This window comes from Eleutherodactylus coqui, chromosome 1, assembly GCF_035609145.1.
Source record: "Eleutherodactylus coqui strain aEleCoq1 chromosome 1, aEleCoq1.hap1, whole genome shotgun sequence".
Classification (NCBI taxonomy): domain Eukaryota; kingdom Metazoa; phylum Chordata; class Amphibia; order Anura; family Eleutherodactylidae; genus Eleutherodactylus; species Eleutherodactylus coqui.
Genome location: NC_089837.1, coordinates 214448976 through 214465544, shown reverse-complemented (window position 1 = coordinate 214465544; position 16569 = coordinate 214448976). Strand labels below are relative to the sequence as shown.

At 43.4% G+C, this 16569-nt stretch overlaps 1 protein-coding gene across 5 annotated transcripts in view; it reads right to left on the bottom strand.

The window, feature by feature from the left end:
* Nucleotides 1-1665: 1665 nt before the first annotated feature.
* The window catches only part of NCOA7 (nuclear receptor coactivator 7), a 159626-nt gene continuing 144722 nt past the window's right edge, over nucleotides 1666-16569 (bottom strand). For 4 of the 5 annotated variants that reach the window (XM_066605512.1, XM_066605511.1, XM_066605516.1 and 1 more), the window contains 5 exons: nucleotides 10014-10148; nucleotides 6881-7033; nucleotides 5178-5273; nucleotides 4315-4388; nucleotides 1666-2825 (listed from right to left, as the gene is read on the bottom strand). In XM_066605512.1, coding sequence (XP_066461609.1) covers nucleotides 2690-2825; nucleotides 4315-4388; nucleotides 5178-5273; nucleotides 6881-7033; nucleotides 10014-10148 — 594 coding nt within the window. In that variant the 3' untranslated portion in view covers nucleotides 1666-2689. Of the gene's footprint in view, nucleotides 2826-4314; nucleotides 4389-5177; nucleotides 5274-6880; nucleotides 7034-10013; nucleotides 10149-11806; nucleotides 12328-16569 lie in introns of those variants that run through there. The other variant, XM_066605517.1, reaches the window with a different exon arrangement.

The window sequence follows — 16569 nt, the reverse complement described above, 5'->3', positions numbered from 1 at the left end:
ACAGCGGAGCGCCACTCTGGGGGGGGGGGGGGGGGGGGGACGACACCCTATCGCTGACGGGCTCCGACGCCAATGCGCAAGAGGCAGGGTCGGGCCACCTTTTCTTCGACGGGCAAGACGCCGCAGAGTGGTGGAGGACGGGTAAGCCAGGGAAAAGGCCCGACTCCCCGTAGGCTTGACACGTCTGCCTCTTGCAGACACTAAGCTAAAGACTGATTAACTGAGTGATGCAGGGAAAATATAGCCGGTGGGAGGAGCTAACACTTGTGCTTAGTGTCGCCTCCTAGTGGCAGTGGCTATATCCCATGGTCTGGCTGTGGCCCCCCAATGATACGGACGAGAAAGTAATGTAAACTTGTGGCATGTCTAAAAACGGGTACTTACAGAGGCCTGGTTGGGATGGGCACATGGGGCAAAAAAGCCAGGCATCACTCCTCCTCCAATGCTTGCTTTTTTGGGGGTATTTCTTGACCTCAGCGGCAGGGATGGGGTGTAAAAAGTGGCAGTCTGTGAGTCCTCGTAATCTTGCTGAGGTGCCGCGGTCTCACACAAAAGATGCTCAACAAGCTGCTCCTGGAAATGCAGGAAAGCGAGTGTTCCCAGAGCTTCTTGTAAATTACGTATTACATAGTAACATAGTATGTAAGGCCGAATGAAGACAATGTTCATCTAGTTCAGCCTGTTTATCCTCCTAGGTTGTTGATCCAGAGGAAGGCAAAAAAAAACAAACCAAGAGGCAAAAGCCAATTGGCCCTTTTGGGTAGCGATCTGAATAAAGCCGGGCTCACGCGGCTGTATGTGGAATCTGCTTTGGAGGCCCGCAGCGGATCTCAGCTGTGATCCTGGCAATGATGTTGTGTACAGCCACATAATGTACTGCGCACAACTGTATAATCATACAGGAGGTTGTGCACAGTACACCTTTTTTGTTTATATTTCCTGTGCCGTTGCTTAGCGATGATGCCGTACCCTCAGCCCGTACACAATGTAATTGTGTATGGGCTACAGGTATATCCGCAATCATTGAGCACAATGGGCTCTTTGTTGCAAATATCCGCGGTAAAATAGAACAAGCTGCGTTCTGTTTTCTGCGAGTGGATTACATAATTCCGATCCGCTAATGTGAGTGGAATTGTGTAATCCAATGCATTTAATTGATCTGTGTATTACTGCGGATCAAACGCATGCAGAATTCGTAATTCATATCTGGTCATGTGAGACCGGCCTAAGGTAGATCGCTACCTTTTTATCACATGACCAGGGACCGCTCAACGAGGCCACCCATCACTGCTCCAGGCTCTCAGCGACCTTTGGTAACAAGGAGATTTAAAATTTCCCAAACCCTCCCTGACTCCTGCGTCCAGCATTTTGCCGGTGGGTGCATGTGCAGAAGTTGTGGAAGGTCCGTGGAGGATGATCATTCAAATGCGGAGGCCTCCGGTAAGACGTTTCATCTCGGATCACATTGGTGAGGGGAGCTTAAACTTCAACTTTTTTTTTTATTTACTTTTACACAATTGTCGTTATCTATTTGATAACAGCGACCACATGACTAAGGACCGCACAGCGGAAGTACTACACACACATGCAGCTACAGTATTTAGCAACAAGCCTAGAATTCAGTGCTTGCAATGATTGTGTATACATATATATCATAGCCCGTGATTCTGAATATCAACTTTATTAAAAGAACTCTCCCAGCATTTCAGATAGATACATGGCAGGCAACAATCATATCAAGCACAGCATAAACCACCCTCACTAGAGCAGACACAATGCTTTACTAGAGCAACTAAAACTTTGCTTTTCAACAAGTAAAAGGCAAAAAAAAATAATGTGTAGGAGACCAAATTAAAAATTACAAAAATAAAAATAAGCAGCTTTCAGAAACGACCTGCGTTCCTCAATACAATACACATCCCTGCAACAAGAAAGTCAAACGGCCAGATCTCACCTCTTTCGCAGGAAGCTGATTTTTGTCCACATTCTCTTGGCTAACAGATATACATATAAAAACTGCAATGCCTTCTGCTCCATACCATGCTCAACCATGATGGCGGAGCAGCAATGCTCACTGGAGTGCATGGTTGGAGCCCCGTTTGGCTTCAATCCACCAAACCGACTACTTCCTCATAATGACATCACTGTAGTGTAAATATATGTGACTATGTGTGACCATGTACTTCATTATAAGTAAAACCCTTGAAAAAAAGTGCTATGAATGGAGGTCTAAAAATGAACAGTCAGCAGTAGTTCTCAATAAATAAACTGGACATTATATATAACCCAGTTCCCTTATGTGACGAGCTTTTCCCCTTCTTGGGGACAGTACATTATTGTGACACACGGTTTTAATTATGTTGCATTACGCAACTCTTCATTTTATTGTGTGAAGCCATTTTGTGTAGTAATCCCCCTACCCCCACATGGAGGGTTAGGCCTGAAGACATTAGCATTTCATTCCATGCTGTAGCCAAATGTGTATTTCCACAATCTGGGTGATGTGTTCATAACATATTGCATTCTCGGAAACACGTGGATTCTTCAGTGCTGTTCTAGCGGGAATGATGTTCTAGAAACTTGGGTCAAACTCTTGTTTATTGACGACGTGTTCAACCACTTCCTGTCTTGTCTGGATCTCCTCTACGTGAATGTCTGAAATGTACATAAATCTCATATTGTCCAGTGTCTACTCAAAGGTCCATACTTCTAGATCTTGCACAATGAAGTCCTCTTTTTTGGATAAGATCTCATTGTTGAATGTGCTACAGGGGTTACTACGTCCATGGTACAAATCGGAGTCCAGCCACAGTCCAAATCGACCACTGAAGAAAACAAAGATACAGTGTTAGGGGGTCACTAAAGCACAAACAGGCTTTGGCACTAATTTTTCCGTTTGCTTCACGGTTACATTTCAGGGGCCATTACATTCTAAGTTGACATGGCCATGTCAGGGCTCGTTTTTTGTGGGAAAAGTTGTATTTTTTAAATGGCATCATTTTTGGGGTACATATAAATGCACTGTATAACTTAAAAAAAAAAAATCAAGGAGGGAGGAGAATTGGGGGGGGAATTCTGCCATTTGTTTTTTAGATTTCATTTCTACGGCATTCAGCATGCACAATAAATAATGTGATAACATTACTCGCTGGGTCAGCACAATTTTGGCCACACCAAGTTGCAAAAGCAATCAAAAGGTTATAGGTTCTAGAAGGAAGATAACCTGAAATTCTGGCTCATTTTTTTATTCTCTTGGCGTTCGCCATGCGGTATAAATATGTTAAATTAATTCTGCAGGCCAGAACAATTATGTCAATACCAAATTGATGTAGGGTTTTTTGCAACTTTTTTTTTTTTTAATTATTATTTTTTTAATTTAATCTCTGAATTCAAAGACCTCTAACAATTTCCCTTGTGCTGTGAAAAGTTTTTTTTTGCCGAGAAGAGTTGCACATTTTAATAGTACCATTTGTTGATCCATGCGACGCCTTGATCACTATTTTTTGTACTAAGGCGAGAGGCACAATTATCTATTTTCGCCCTGTTCTTTGTATTTTTTTCATGGCGTGCACTGTGCAGGGTAAATGATGTACTAACTTTCTTCTGTGGGTCATTACAAATGCAGCGATAACCAATGTGATTTTTTCTTTTTTTAAAGAAAAAGGGGGAAAAGTGGGGTTTTGACTTTTTTTTTTTTTTAATTACTCTTTCATACTTTAACTTTTTATATTTGTCCCGCTATGGGACTTATCACCATATTTTCTGATTCTTCCAATACACTACTATGCAAACTACTAGGATTCTGCAATGCAAACCCGGTCGTGTGCAGCCGGCCTTAAAGGGGTTATCCAGCTATAAATTATTGATGGGCTATTCGCATTACGAATAGTTAGATTAACAGGGGTCTGCTGCCAAGAATCCCTGCCAATCGGCTGTTCACTGGGCAGAGCATGCAGGGTCACCGTTCCATTCGTTTCAATGGGGCTGAGTGTAATACCCAAGTGGGTGCTGCTCAGATATCTCCATAGTCCTATTGAAAGTGAATGGAGCGCTACTGTGCTTTTGCGACTAGCACTCCATTCAGTCTCCTCCTTGTTGCAGGGGGTGCAGTAACCCAGCAGTGGGGAGGAAAGGGGACACGGGGCCTACGTTCAAAATCAGCGTGGTTCCCAGCAGTGAAACCCCTACTGATTAGCAAGTCATCCTATATTCTATGGATAAAGGGTGACTTGCAATCTTGGTACAATCTCTATAACTAAACAAATATGCCCCCAAAAGGTGTCCATAGTCTGACATGTAAATGAGAATACTAACCCTCCGCCACCAAGCTCCAAGGAAGTGGTATCTCCATTAATGAAGTAAGAATTTTCTCCACTCCATTTAAATGCCTGCCAAAGAAAAAAAAATATAAAGTGAGAACAGCGAAACGTCTCATGTGACATTGACAGAGTGTGAGGGTCTATTCACATTTGCGCTACAGTTTTAGTTTTCCTGCTTCATTATGAGAGTAGGAAAATTGAACCCACTGGCTGAATAAATCCATCCTAGAGCTACACAGAACGGATCCTAATTCACTGTTTTTTGGGCTTCTTTTTAAAGGCATTAACGGTTTGATACAATTATGTTAATTTTATTCTCCAGGTGATTACGATTATGGCCCCATATTTCTGTTACTGTTTAACCTATTTTGTGTTCCCTGCCTTTTGGTAATTTATGTGTCTATACTGGCCCAACTGAAGACATTGATTACGTCTTAGTGTGACGTGTTAGTGATGTCTGAAGGGCGCTGTACTTGCGCCCTGCATGAACGCAACACCCTTGGCTCTGCTACAATCAGGATGTGTAGGTAAACCGTGATGAGATAGAGGCAGCTCTGACACCCCACCCAGACAGAAGTAGTAAAACCTGACAATTGTGAAGCTATGATAGGTACACAACTGCTATGCTGCACCTGGGGGTTTAATATAGACAATAAAAGTTAAGTTTTAACAAACTACTATTACACCATGGGAGGAGTGGACTAAAAGGGATCACTCTTTAGTAGGCCATTACAGCAGTCCTACTTAAAAGGTCTTCAGTTGTAGTAGTCGTACAGTTCTTCCCTGTGAATGCAGGGTTGGAATTCCATTACAATTAAGATAACAAAAGGCGAAAAAGGTAAAACAAAAAGGACTTACTTTAAAATCAGGGCTGAAGGTAAACAGGAACGTTTCTCCTGTGCCATAATAATGATCACTGAGCCTGAATGGGTGTGTTGCATATGCCCCGAAAACCTGATTACAAATGGGGGGAAAAGATGAATAAATACAGATCTATGTCAAACATCCATCTATTTTCTGCTAAGCAGCACGCAGGTATCTGCAGGAACAATATTGCTGTATCTGCTGCAGTACGTAGAGTGTAGGCATATACACACTTGGAAAGGGGCCTGGAGCCACAGGAGTGCTGCAGTCTGTCACTCCCTGGCCAGGTCACCAAGACAGACGGGTCTTTCCCTATACAGATGCAGACACAGTAAAGACGCTTGAAGTCTAGGTGACCCGGGTATGGGGAAGCCAGCGTTCCGAATTGACTTTCAGGAAAAAGGGATTTGGAGCTCCGCATGACAAAGTCCTAGACAAAGGGGTTTGATCATGACTTAAAATTACTACACAAACACTGTCCTTGCTGGTTTGCTGCTGACCAGGCCATGTGACGTGCTGCAGCCAATCACTGACTATAGCAGGTCACTGCTGTGGCCTGTGATTGGCTGCAGAAGTCACATGTCTAGGAGGGACAGAGTGGTTGTGAAGTAATTTTAAGTCGTGGGAAAAGCCCTTTAATGAACACTAAACAGAAAATACACAAATACACTTTCCTTTGGTCTGATATTGCAAATGGAGGTCTGTTCACATCAGCATCAGGTTCCATTCAGAGACTGGTCGCTGATTTCCGTAAACATACAAGATGAAATAGCATTGCATGCAGCGCTACTTGATTCTGTAAAATGGAGTCTGGACTGCCAGAAACTGAATGGACCCATTGTAGACCATAGGGTCTATTTAGTGCCGTTCAGTCCTGGCATTTGATGGTTCCGTTTGGCCAATTGGTTCCTTTTTCTTACTTCCAATAATAAAGAGCAGAAACCGGGAACCCAAACCCCAAGACTGACAAATGTATAAAGAACTCTTCTGTGCCTCAGGAGCTGAACTCCCCCCCCCCCCCCCCCCCCCCTATCCTACAATAGACACAAAGATCAATAAGCCCCTCCAATCAGACCATTGACAGTCAAAAATGGGAGAAATCTGTAGGAAAAACCTTGTGTTCTCTACTGAATTCTACAGGACCATTTTAGGAGTATCCAGAATATCCTATAGACTGACAGCTATGGGGGATAATTTCATCCCCTTTTTACTTTGGAGTTGAAAAGAACACAAAACCTAAAATGATAAAAGGTAAAAAATTTGGTGGCCTGCAGCCGCCACTAGAGGGAGCATTATACATATTTATTTATACATTGGCTCATTAGCTCATGTGCAGTAAGCTTCCCATGGTGACAAGTACAGACATCCATCATCACAGGAGCGCCCACTTTTGTAACATTACAGCAGTGCCTTTTGTAAATGTCAATGCAAATCAGCATTACAATAAAATGATTGTTCCATCAAGAACAATGATTTTTACAGCAGTACAATGGTTGGTTGCTCTTCATTAAGGAATCCTTGTTGTGATTTCTCAGAAACAAGCAAATCAAATATAATTGGCCAATATAAACAAAAGTCAGAAGACCGTGAAAAGGGCATTTAGCAATGAATCACTTAGCATTTGCTTCTAATCCTATTGATCTGGCATTTTATGGTTCCTCCCCAACAGAATACACACATGTAACGCACTCACATACCTGGTTGTCCATATCTTTGACTACCAAGAGTACTGGACTGTCCAGAGAACATAAATTCCTGTACAAGGTCTTCAGGCTGGTTCCATGCTTCTCTGTACTGTACACCAGATGCCAAGGATATCCTTGAACCCTAGCAGGCAGTCTGTGGGCCAACTGTAAAAAAAACGTTCACCGTTACGGTAATGTTCACACATAGCGAGAGCACTGAAAAAAAATGGTAGCACTTACAATAAAACCATATGGATGAGATTTTTGCAAATTTCATTCATATGGTGCAGAAAAGAGTAGGCAGTTTTTAAATACACGCAAAAGAGAGCAGAAACAACCCGAAGCTATTTTTCAACTACATAAACAGCAAAAGGATTTGCAGGGAGAGCGCTGGCCCTTTAAAAAACAATGCAGGAGAAATCATTGATGATGACGAAGGGAAAGCAAATCTAATAAACAGTTTCTTCTCAAGTGTGTTCACCAAAGAAAAGGAAATGCCACACGAGATGCAGGGGAATAAAACGAACTCCTCACAAAATATCTCATACCTAACGCAGGAGGAGGTGCGGAAGCGTCTAAAGAAAACTAAGATTGATAAATCACCGGGCCCAGATGGATTACACCCAAGGATACTAAAGGAACTAAGTGACGAGATAGCTAGGCCGCTATACCTAATATTTCTAGACACTATCAAGACCGGAGTAGTACCATTGGACTGGCGCATTGCCAACGTGGTTCCAATTTACAAAAAAGGGAGCAAAAGTGAGCCTGGTAACTACAGGCCAGTAAGTCTCACTTCAGTAACGGGAAAAATTTTCGAGGGGATTCTGAGAGACGCCATCGATGAGTACCTCAAGGAGATTAAGGGAATAACTCCTCACCAGCATGGATTCATGAAGGGTCGCTCATGTCAGACAAATCTGATCAGTTTCTACGATGAAGTAAGCTCTAAGCTGGACCAGGGAGAATCTATTGATCTTGTATATCTGGACTTCTCTAAAGCCTTTGACACCGTGCCACATAATAGGCTAATATACAAAATGAGGCAGCTCGGACTGGGCGAAAACGTGTGTAAGTGGGTAAAAAATTGGCTCAACGATAGAAAGCAGAGGGTGGTAATAAATGGTTCGTACTCTGATTGGACCACAGTCGCTAGCGGGGTGCCACAGGGTTCAGTATTAGGCCCCACTCTGTTCAACATATTTATCAATGACCTGATAGAGGGGCTGCACAGCAAAATATCAATATTTGCAGATGACACAAAATTATACAATATAATTAATGCAACGGAGGACAATGTGCGGCTACAAACGGACCTGGATAAGCTGGGGGCTTGGGCAGAAAAATGGCAAATGAAGTTCAATGTTGAAAAATGTAAGACTATGCACATGGGCAAGAGGAACGGATGTCACAAATATTCACTTAATGGGGTACCACTAGGGAAAAGTGATATGGAAAAGGATCTGGGGGTATTAGTGGATAATAGACTAAACTGGAGTAACCAATGCCAGTCAGCCGCTGCAAAGGCAAATAAAGTCTTGGGGTGCATCAAAAGAGGTATAGGGGCGAAGGACGAGAACATTATCCTTCCATTATATAAGGCACTTGTCAGACCTCACATGGAATACTGCGTACAATTCTGGACACCGGTGCTCAGGAAAGATGTCACAGTGCTTGAGGGGGTTCAAAGAAGAGCGACTAAACTAATACATGGAATGAAGGGACTGGAATACCCAGAGAGGCTGTCCAAATTGGGACTATTTACTCTAGAAAAAAGAAGGTTAAGAGGCGACCAAATAACCATGTATAAGTACATGAGGGGACAACACAAGGATCTCTCCCGTGATCTGTTTACACCCAGGACTGCGACGGTAACAAGAGGACATCCGCTACGATTAGAGGAAAGTAGGTTTCATCACCAACACAGAAAGGGGTTCTTTACTGTAAGAGCAGTTAGACTGTGGAACTCTCTACCGGAGGAAGTGGTGATGGCAAAATCCATAGAGGAGTTTAAAAGGGGACTTGATGTCTTTCTGAAGAAGGATATTACAGGATATAAATTTTAGGTTAAGTGTCAATCCTGGTATATAGGCAGGTAGGAACTATTAGGGGTTGATCCAGGGAACAGTCTGATTGCCATTAGGGAGTCGGGAAGGAATTTTTTCCCCAAAAGGGCTAATTGACTTCTGGCCTTGGGGTTTTTTGCCTTCCCCTGGATCAACACAGTAGGATAGACAGGCTGGACTAGATGGACAATGTCTTCATTCGGCCTTACATACTATGTTACTATGTTACTATGTCATTTGTTTGCTCTTTGTAATGCACAGGGTGAGCAAAGATGTACAAAATAGAGCAGGCGCTATTTTTGCGGGTACAAAAAAAAAAAAAAAAGAGAATGAACCCATTGAAATCAGTGGGTACTATTCTCCGCATTATGTGTCTGGGATTCCCCCGTGCGCAAAAACACACTCGTCTGTTTAAGCCCTTACACTGTGGGGAAAGAATACTCTGCCCGAGTACAGAATGTAAAGCGATGCGACACAAGAACTACCGTGTCCTCCAATGCTATGTAACAGAACATGGTGATGCAGAAGAGTATGCTCAGAATCTGTGAGCCACAATCTACTGGAAAAAAACCTAAAGGGACGATTTCTAATTAACTTACCTTTTAATTATTTTAAATGTTTGTGTTTTAGGCTAGACATGTGGCCAGACTGCGCCGCTGCTCTCATGACCCCCAGTACTACCCTCCGTGTGATGTGCAATGGGGAAGATAGAAAGCAAAGATAACAGGAGCGAGGAGGAGCTCAGTGTTGTGGATAGGATACAGGGGAGATGTACAGTACTAGGTGATCACCAAATGGTGTCGTTGGGGGTGGACATTACCAATAGGAACAACCTTAATACTAAAAAGTGCCATGGATCACAAGTAATTCACAGGTAACGGTCATGGGGCATTGTCTGAAACTGGTTTAAATGACTTATAACAATTTTCAAAAGAAAGTTGATGTTAGTGGGAAACCCATTGAAGATGCCAATATATCCCGTCACTACAAATGATGACAAGACTATATAAGGTATTACACTGTCATATACCATCGTATTAACTGATTCACCGAGACATCTTTAAGTCCAAGCGGTGTACCTTCTCAATGTGCATATCCTCCAGCAAATTGCTTTTCTGTTTCAAATCAGGCAGGTAATCCTCAAGGGCCTCTTCCTCTTCATCATCATAACTGCAGGTACTTTTCCGACGTTTTGCCTCTTCTACAGTGATAATCTACAAAAACCACAACTTTTTTTAGTTCCTCAAATCACACCTTAGTTGACTGTAAATATGGTCTGAGAATGTAATAACTGGAGCATAAGAATGTACTTCCAGCTGTAAAACCTCAACCACAGCTCCTTGACAGCAACATTTAGTACTCTGGTTCTCTTTTTCAGAATGAGACACCTTCCGATATCAAGCAGCCCAAACTGTTTCATCCGATATGGAGCGAGGTTGTGTATACAAACCTGCACCACTCAAGCCAAAGCAACTTCCAATTTAGTGGCGAAACTCTATATATGCCATTCATAGACGAATAACTGCTTTTATATTTGCTGGCTGCCTTAAATTCTTAACCCCTTAGTGACCGCCGATACACCTTTTGATGGCCTGTATCGGCGGTCTATGTATGAAGAGAGATCGCACAGCGATCTCTCATCATACATCCCGGGTGCCGGCTGTTTATTACAGCTGACACACAGCGGCGACCGCTCAGATGAGACGCATGGCTCATCGGGACTGTTAACCTTTTAAATACGGCTGTTAATCCTGCCAGCCGCATTTAAATCCCGTACGATGTTCAGGGGTCCCATACGGCCCTGCGCGATGAGATCGCAGGGAGCTGTGCAGGTGTCATGGCAGCCAGGTGGCTTGATATACTGCCGGCCCAATCGCAGTATGATGTAATGCTATGGCAGGAGAGACCAATGCATCGCAAGTTGTTGTCCTCTCTGGGGACTTAAAAAAAAAAGTTAAAATGAGAATTACTAACTGTTGGAAAAAAATTAATAAAAGTAAAAAAATAAAACAAAAACAAAAAAACCCCACCTTTTTCCAAATTTGTAATAAAAGAATTTAAACAATAAAGTAAAAATACATATTTGGTATCACTGCATCTGTAAAAGACTGATCTATCAAAATAACGCATTATTTACCCCACACGGTGAACATCAGAAAAAAAATAAAGAACACCCGAAATATGCTTTTTTAGTCACCCAGTCTCCAAGAAAAAATGCAATGAAGAGAAATTAAAAAGTCGTATGTATTCCAAAATGGTACTAAAGCAAACTACAGGACATCGCACAAAAAATGAGCCCTTGCACAACTACATCGGCGGACAAATAAAAAAAATTATTGCATGCAGAAGATAGCAGCAGAAAACAATTTTAAAAAAATTAAAGTATCTTTGAAAAAAAATAAAAGTAGTAGAGCAAAAAAATATATAAATAAATAAATAAAACTATATAAGTTTGGTATTGTAGTAATCGTACTGACCCATAGAATAAAGTTATCAGGCCATTTTTGTTGCAGTTTGTGCGCCGAAGAAACAAGATGCAACGAAAGATGGCGGAATTAAATTTTTCTTCCCCCAATTTTTCGCCACTTTTTAAAATGCTTTTCAGTACATTGTATGGTACATTAAAAAATACAACTCGTCCTGCAAAAAACAACCCCTTATACAGCGACGTCGATGGATAAATAAAAAAAGTTACGATTTTTTTAAAAGGGGGGAGGGAAAAAACGAAAATGGAAAAAATGGGGGGAAAAAAAGCGTGGTCACTAAGGGGTTAAGGTTCTATTTATTCTCCCAAACATAAATATCCCGAATGTCTATTTCATTACGGAGAAAACAAAAATGCTGAACAGCAGAAAAGCTTATAACAATCTACCTGCACGTAAGGTTCTTGAACCCCACTTGCGATGTAGAGGATTTTCATGTTGAGCGGTTTGCTAGGACTCCTCATGTTAGCTGCCTGTGGTCTGTGAGGACCATGTGCTGACTTTTATATCCTACTTGCTGGTTGTAGGCAGGACCAGCAGCATTCTCGGTTATGTTTCATAGAAGTTAGTTTCTATTTCCTGATCAGAACGAGTTGTGTACATAAAAGCAACTTGCTTGAATGCTTACATTACGGGACGAGAACAAAGGGAGGGACTATTAACAGCACAACACTTATGGGGTTACGGGAAATACGGCACTAGTTTAGCAGTAGATCAACTGTCTTTCGTGTTTGTGTAGTTCAGACTTTTGGCTGCAGTAACATCTATACTTCATTATCTTGGCCTGTGGCCAACACAGAGACACACTAGATAACCTCTTCTCATACATGGGTCCCATCTAGTCCCTGAAGATTGCGGCTCACCTTTTCAGTGCAGGTACATCAACCCCCCAGACCGGTACAAAATGTATGGCTCCCCCAAAAAATATAACTTTGAAACTTATATTTGCTGCTTCATATATAGAAGCTCAGAAATATTAAATGACTTCTGAGAGGGCACAAAGTACCAGCCACAAAAGGCATATAGTATATCTGGGAAAAATGTGGCCTGAAGTTTTCGACTGGGTATGACCATAGGTATAGAGGGGGTTAGGATAGGATGTTAGATCCTCGGATTCTTATAAGGCACCAGAAGATACAACGGTGCGTTGCACAGAGATTTTATGAACAGCAGCCCTGGAATACACACAGTGGGCCACAAGGATGAGACCAGCACCGCACTGTTATGGAGGCTGTCCAAAAGAAAATCTGTGTTGGCCATAGCAACCAATTACAGCACAGCTTTCATTTTACCTCAGCAGTATAAGAAACAAAAGCTGAGCTGTGATTGGTTGCTGTTGGCAATATAAATTACAGGGGAAGTTGGTGGCTTTGAATAAGACACAAAGAGATTTAGCATTTTATATATAAGATTTAGACATTGGAAAGGAACACATTTCTTATGTATGTTGAAACCCGCAAAGTTGAGAGATCAAAGAAAAAAAATAAAGAACAACATTTTATTTTCTTTCAGGATTGTCAGTAAATCACTACTCAGAGCAATTCAATATTTGGAAACTACAGAAAAATATAGGCTGCTCCAAGTGTGGGCAATCAAGTTCTTTAGGAAAGTGAATCAATCGTATTTCTCACACACTCAATCAAAGAGTAAGATCGGATGTACATGAGCATTTTTGCATTGCGGAATCCAGAGTGTGCGTCCGCCTTCGGATTCCGCAGCAAATACCGCCCATAGCATTCTATGGAAAAGCGCTTTTTCCTGAATACGAGTGGAAGTCAATTATGATTTTCCGCTCGCGGAGGAAAAATTGCAGAATGCTCTGTTTTAGGGTGGTGTCCGCACGGATGGCTTCCATTGAAGTCAATTACAGCAGTCCCACCTGCAGCCCGTCCACAATTAACATCGTGAACAGGTTGCAGATTCCACATCTTCGCCTAGCGACGGCATGGGAAAATCTGTACCCCGCATGTATGACGGCTTGCCGGCCGGACCATCCGCAGTACAGAAAAGACGACAGGTACATGGGGTCATCGGTCAGGCACCGGGTCTGATTCCACTGCGGCATCCCGCATCAGGAATCCGACCTGCCCGTGTGCAGCTGGCCCATAACTGTTAGAACATCCATCACTTGGAAAAACCAGAAACAACCCGAAGGCTGCGATCACATGTTGCTTAGTTAGTGCAGATGTTTGCCCCAAAAACAAAAAACAGAGTTGCCTCTATGAACGATTAAAGAGGGCCCGAGACCGGTATGTATAGCGTCTCCATGTTTAATTCTGAAAAGCTGCTATGTTTCCATATAAAACACACTTTGAAGATTGACTTGGAACTCCGTTCTGAGTCACAGAGGCGGGCCACACGGCCTCTCCTCACCCACATCATGTAGAGTAACTGCGCTCACACAAAAGGGAATTGAGTTGTCACTCTACATGATGCAGGCAGTAAGAGACTGGGGAGAAAAAAAATGATGAACAGCAGAAAAGCTTATAAAAATCTACCTGCACGTAAGGCCCACCTCCATGATTCGGGGCTCAGTTCTGAGCAAATCTTTAACTCCTTAGGGCGAATGCACACGGGCGGATTTGAACTGCGAAATCCAGAGCAGGTGTCCGCCTCCGGATTCCACAGCAAATACCGCCCATAGCATGCTATGTAAAAGCGATTCTTCATGCACACGAGCTAAATCAATTGCGATAAGGAACAGCCATCACCCGCGATGTATGGAGCGAGATCACCCTGCGATCTCTCTTCATACATACCCCGAAGCTGCAGGACATAACTGTACGTCCGGTATTAGTGTACTTTGATGCCACCGGAAGCTAGGGTTTTAACAGGGAAAATGCCCCTCGCACACCGATTGGCGGCATGGTTAAAGGTCCTGCAACCTGCACGAATGGCTGACTGTCTGAAGCAGCTTAGCATGTAAGTGAGGCGACCTCCATCTGTGTCTTACCCGGCTCCGTTTGACTGTCCGGCGGGGATAGCCTTCCGTTGGTCCAGGACGTGCGCTGCATTTGGAAGTACCCAGAGGACATTGGGTACGTTGTGCGCAGTGTCATCGCAGGTGTGCTCCTGGACGCTTGTGGTGAAGGGGTGGCCACTTGGGGAGCGGGCCCAGCGTCTGCTTCAGGACTGTGCGGGCGCCGGCTCTCACTGTCTGTCTCTCCCGGCGGTCACGTGGCCTCCCTGCTGCAGCGCACATGTGAAAGGTGGGGGAGTGGAGCTGTCGCCGCTTCTCGGCCGGGGCAACCCTGTGTTGGTGCAGTGTGTGCGGCCGGCAGCTCCCACTGTGTCTGCCGTCGGCCCTGTAGTGCTCCCTGCATGGCCCTGAAAAGTACATCGGCTGCAACAGGCGGGGGGGCAGCGGCATCGGGGCATGAGCAGCTTCTTCTTACTTAGGGGGTGTTCCGGCTTCTGGGTCCCTAGCGGGGAAGACACTTGCAGCTAATGCACTTTTAGTGGCCTTCCAGGACCTACATCCCAGCCTGCTCTCCATTCAATCAGGTACAGGTGACGTCACCCCCCTGTCAATCTTGACTCCACCAGGACTTCCTGGTGGTGTCAAGATACACTAATACCTGTACGTCCTGCAGTGTTAAGAGGTTAGAGGACTACTCTGGCAAAAACACATTTTTCCATGCTTGCAACCCTCACCTGTCTCCTCTGTGTATTCCAGCCACTTTCATGCCTGTCTATAGTCACCTAAATAAGCTACAGTCCATAAGTATACAGTCAGGAAGCCTCCTGACTGTATACTTATGGGCTGTAGCTCTCCTGTGATCTCCTCTATTATAACTGTGTGATAGGAGCTGTGTGATCATCATCAGTAACACTGACAGGAGGGTCAGTCAGCCTCTTAACACCGTTTCAGTGGTAAATATGTAACAGCATCACACACTGAGAAATTGACTAGAAACTGAATGCATAACCCCCCCCCCCAACCCCCCCCCCCCCCCCCCAAAAAAAGGCCAGGAGATTCAGACACAAAGAAATAACTAACCGAAGTAACATTAGCTCACATTTATATACTAGGGTGATAGCTACATAATGAATGAACAGAAGAAAAAAAATAAACAAAGGTGAATGATTATCGTTATGTCTAAATGCGAGCTAACGCCTAAATACCAAACGAAACTTGTGCACTTCAAGTCAGTTGTTCAGTTTCAGCCTGCATAAAAATAAATTGGCAGCTCTTTCACTTCTCATTACATTTAAACACGCCTCGCTCAGTGCTTCATATAGAATGTAAAGCACCAAAAGAGAAAAGAACAAGAAAAACGATTGTCAACAGTGATCTGCCTGTCTAAACAGATTGCACAAGCGAGGTAGCAGTGATGTGACTCGTTCGTGCGCTTAAATGAGAATCGGCTTGTGTAAGGAGAGTATAACATCACAGGCGAGATTACACTAAAGCAGGAGTGTCAAACTCATTTTCACCGAGGGCCACATCAGCCTTACGGTTGCCTTCAAAGGGCTTTAATTGCAAGACTGTATAGTAGTAGCGAACCCCATTGTGGCCCGAGTAGTTATAAAGTCCCCATAGTGACCCCTGTTGTGATAGGGTCACCCATAATGGCCCCAGAAGCCATAGTAACCCTCATAATGGCCCCAGAAGCCATAGTAACCCTCATAATGGCCCCAGAAGCCATAGTAACCCTCATAATGGCCCCAGAAGCCATAGTAACCCTCATAATGGCCCCAGAAGCCATAGTAACCCTCATAATGGCCCCAGAAGCCATAGTAACCCTCATAATGGCCCCAGAAGCCATAGTAACCCTCATAATGGCCCCAGAAGCCATAGTAACCCTCATAATGGCCCCAGAAGCCATAGTAACCCTCATAATGGCCCCAGAAGCCATAGTAACCCTCATAATGGCCCCAGAAGTCATAGTAACCCTCATAATGGCCCCAAAAGTCATAGTTGCCCCATAGTGGTCTCAGTAGTAATATTGGTCCCCCATTGTGGCACCAGTAGTAATAAGGTCCCCCAGTGTGGCCCCTATATTGGTCATAGTAGTAAAAAGTGACCCACACACAATATATATATATATATATATATATTCACATATATATTTACACACACACATTCACATATATATTTACACACACACACATATTCACATATATATTTACACACACACACATACATACA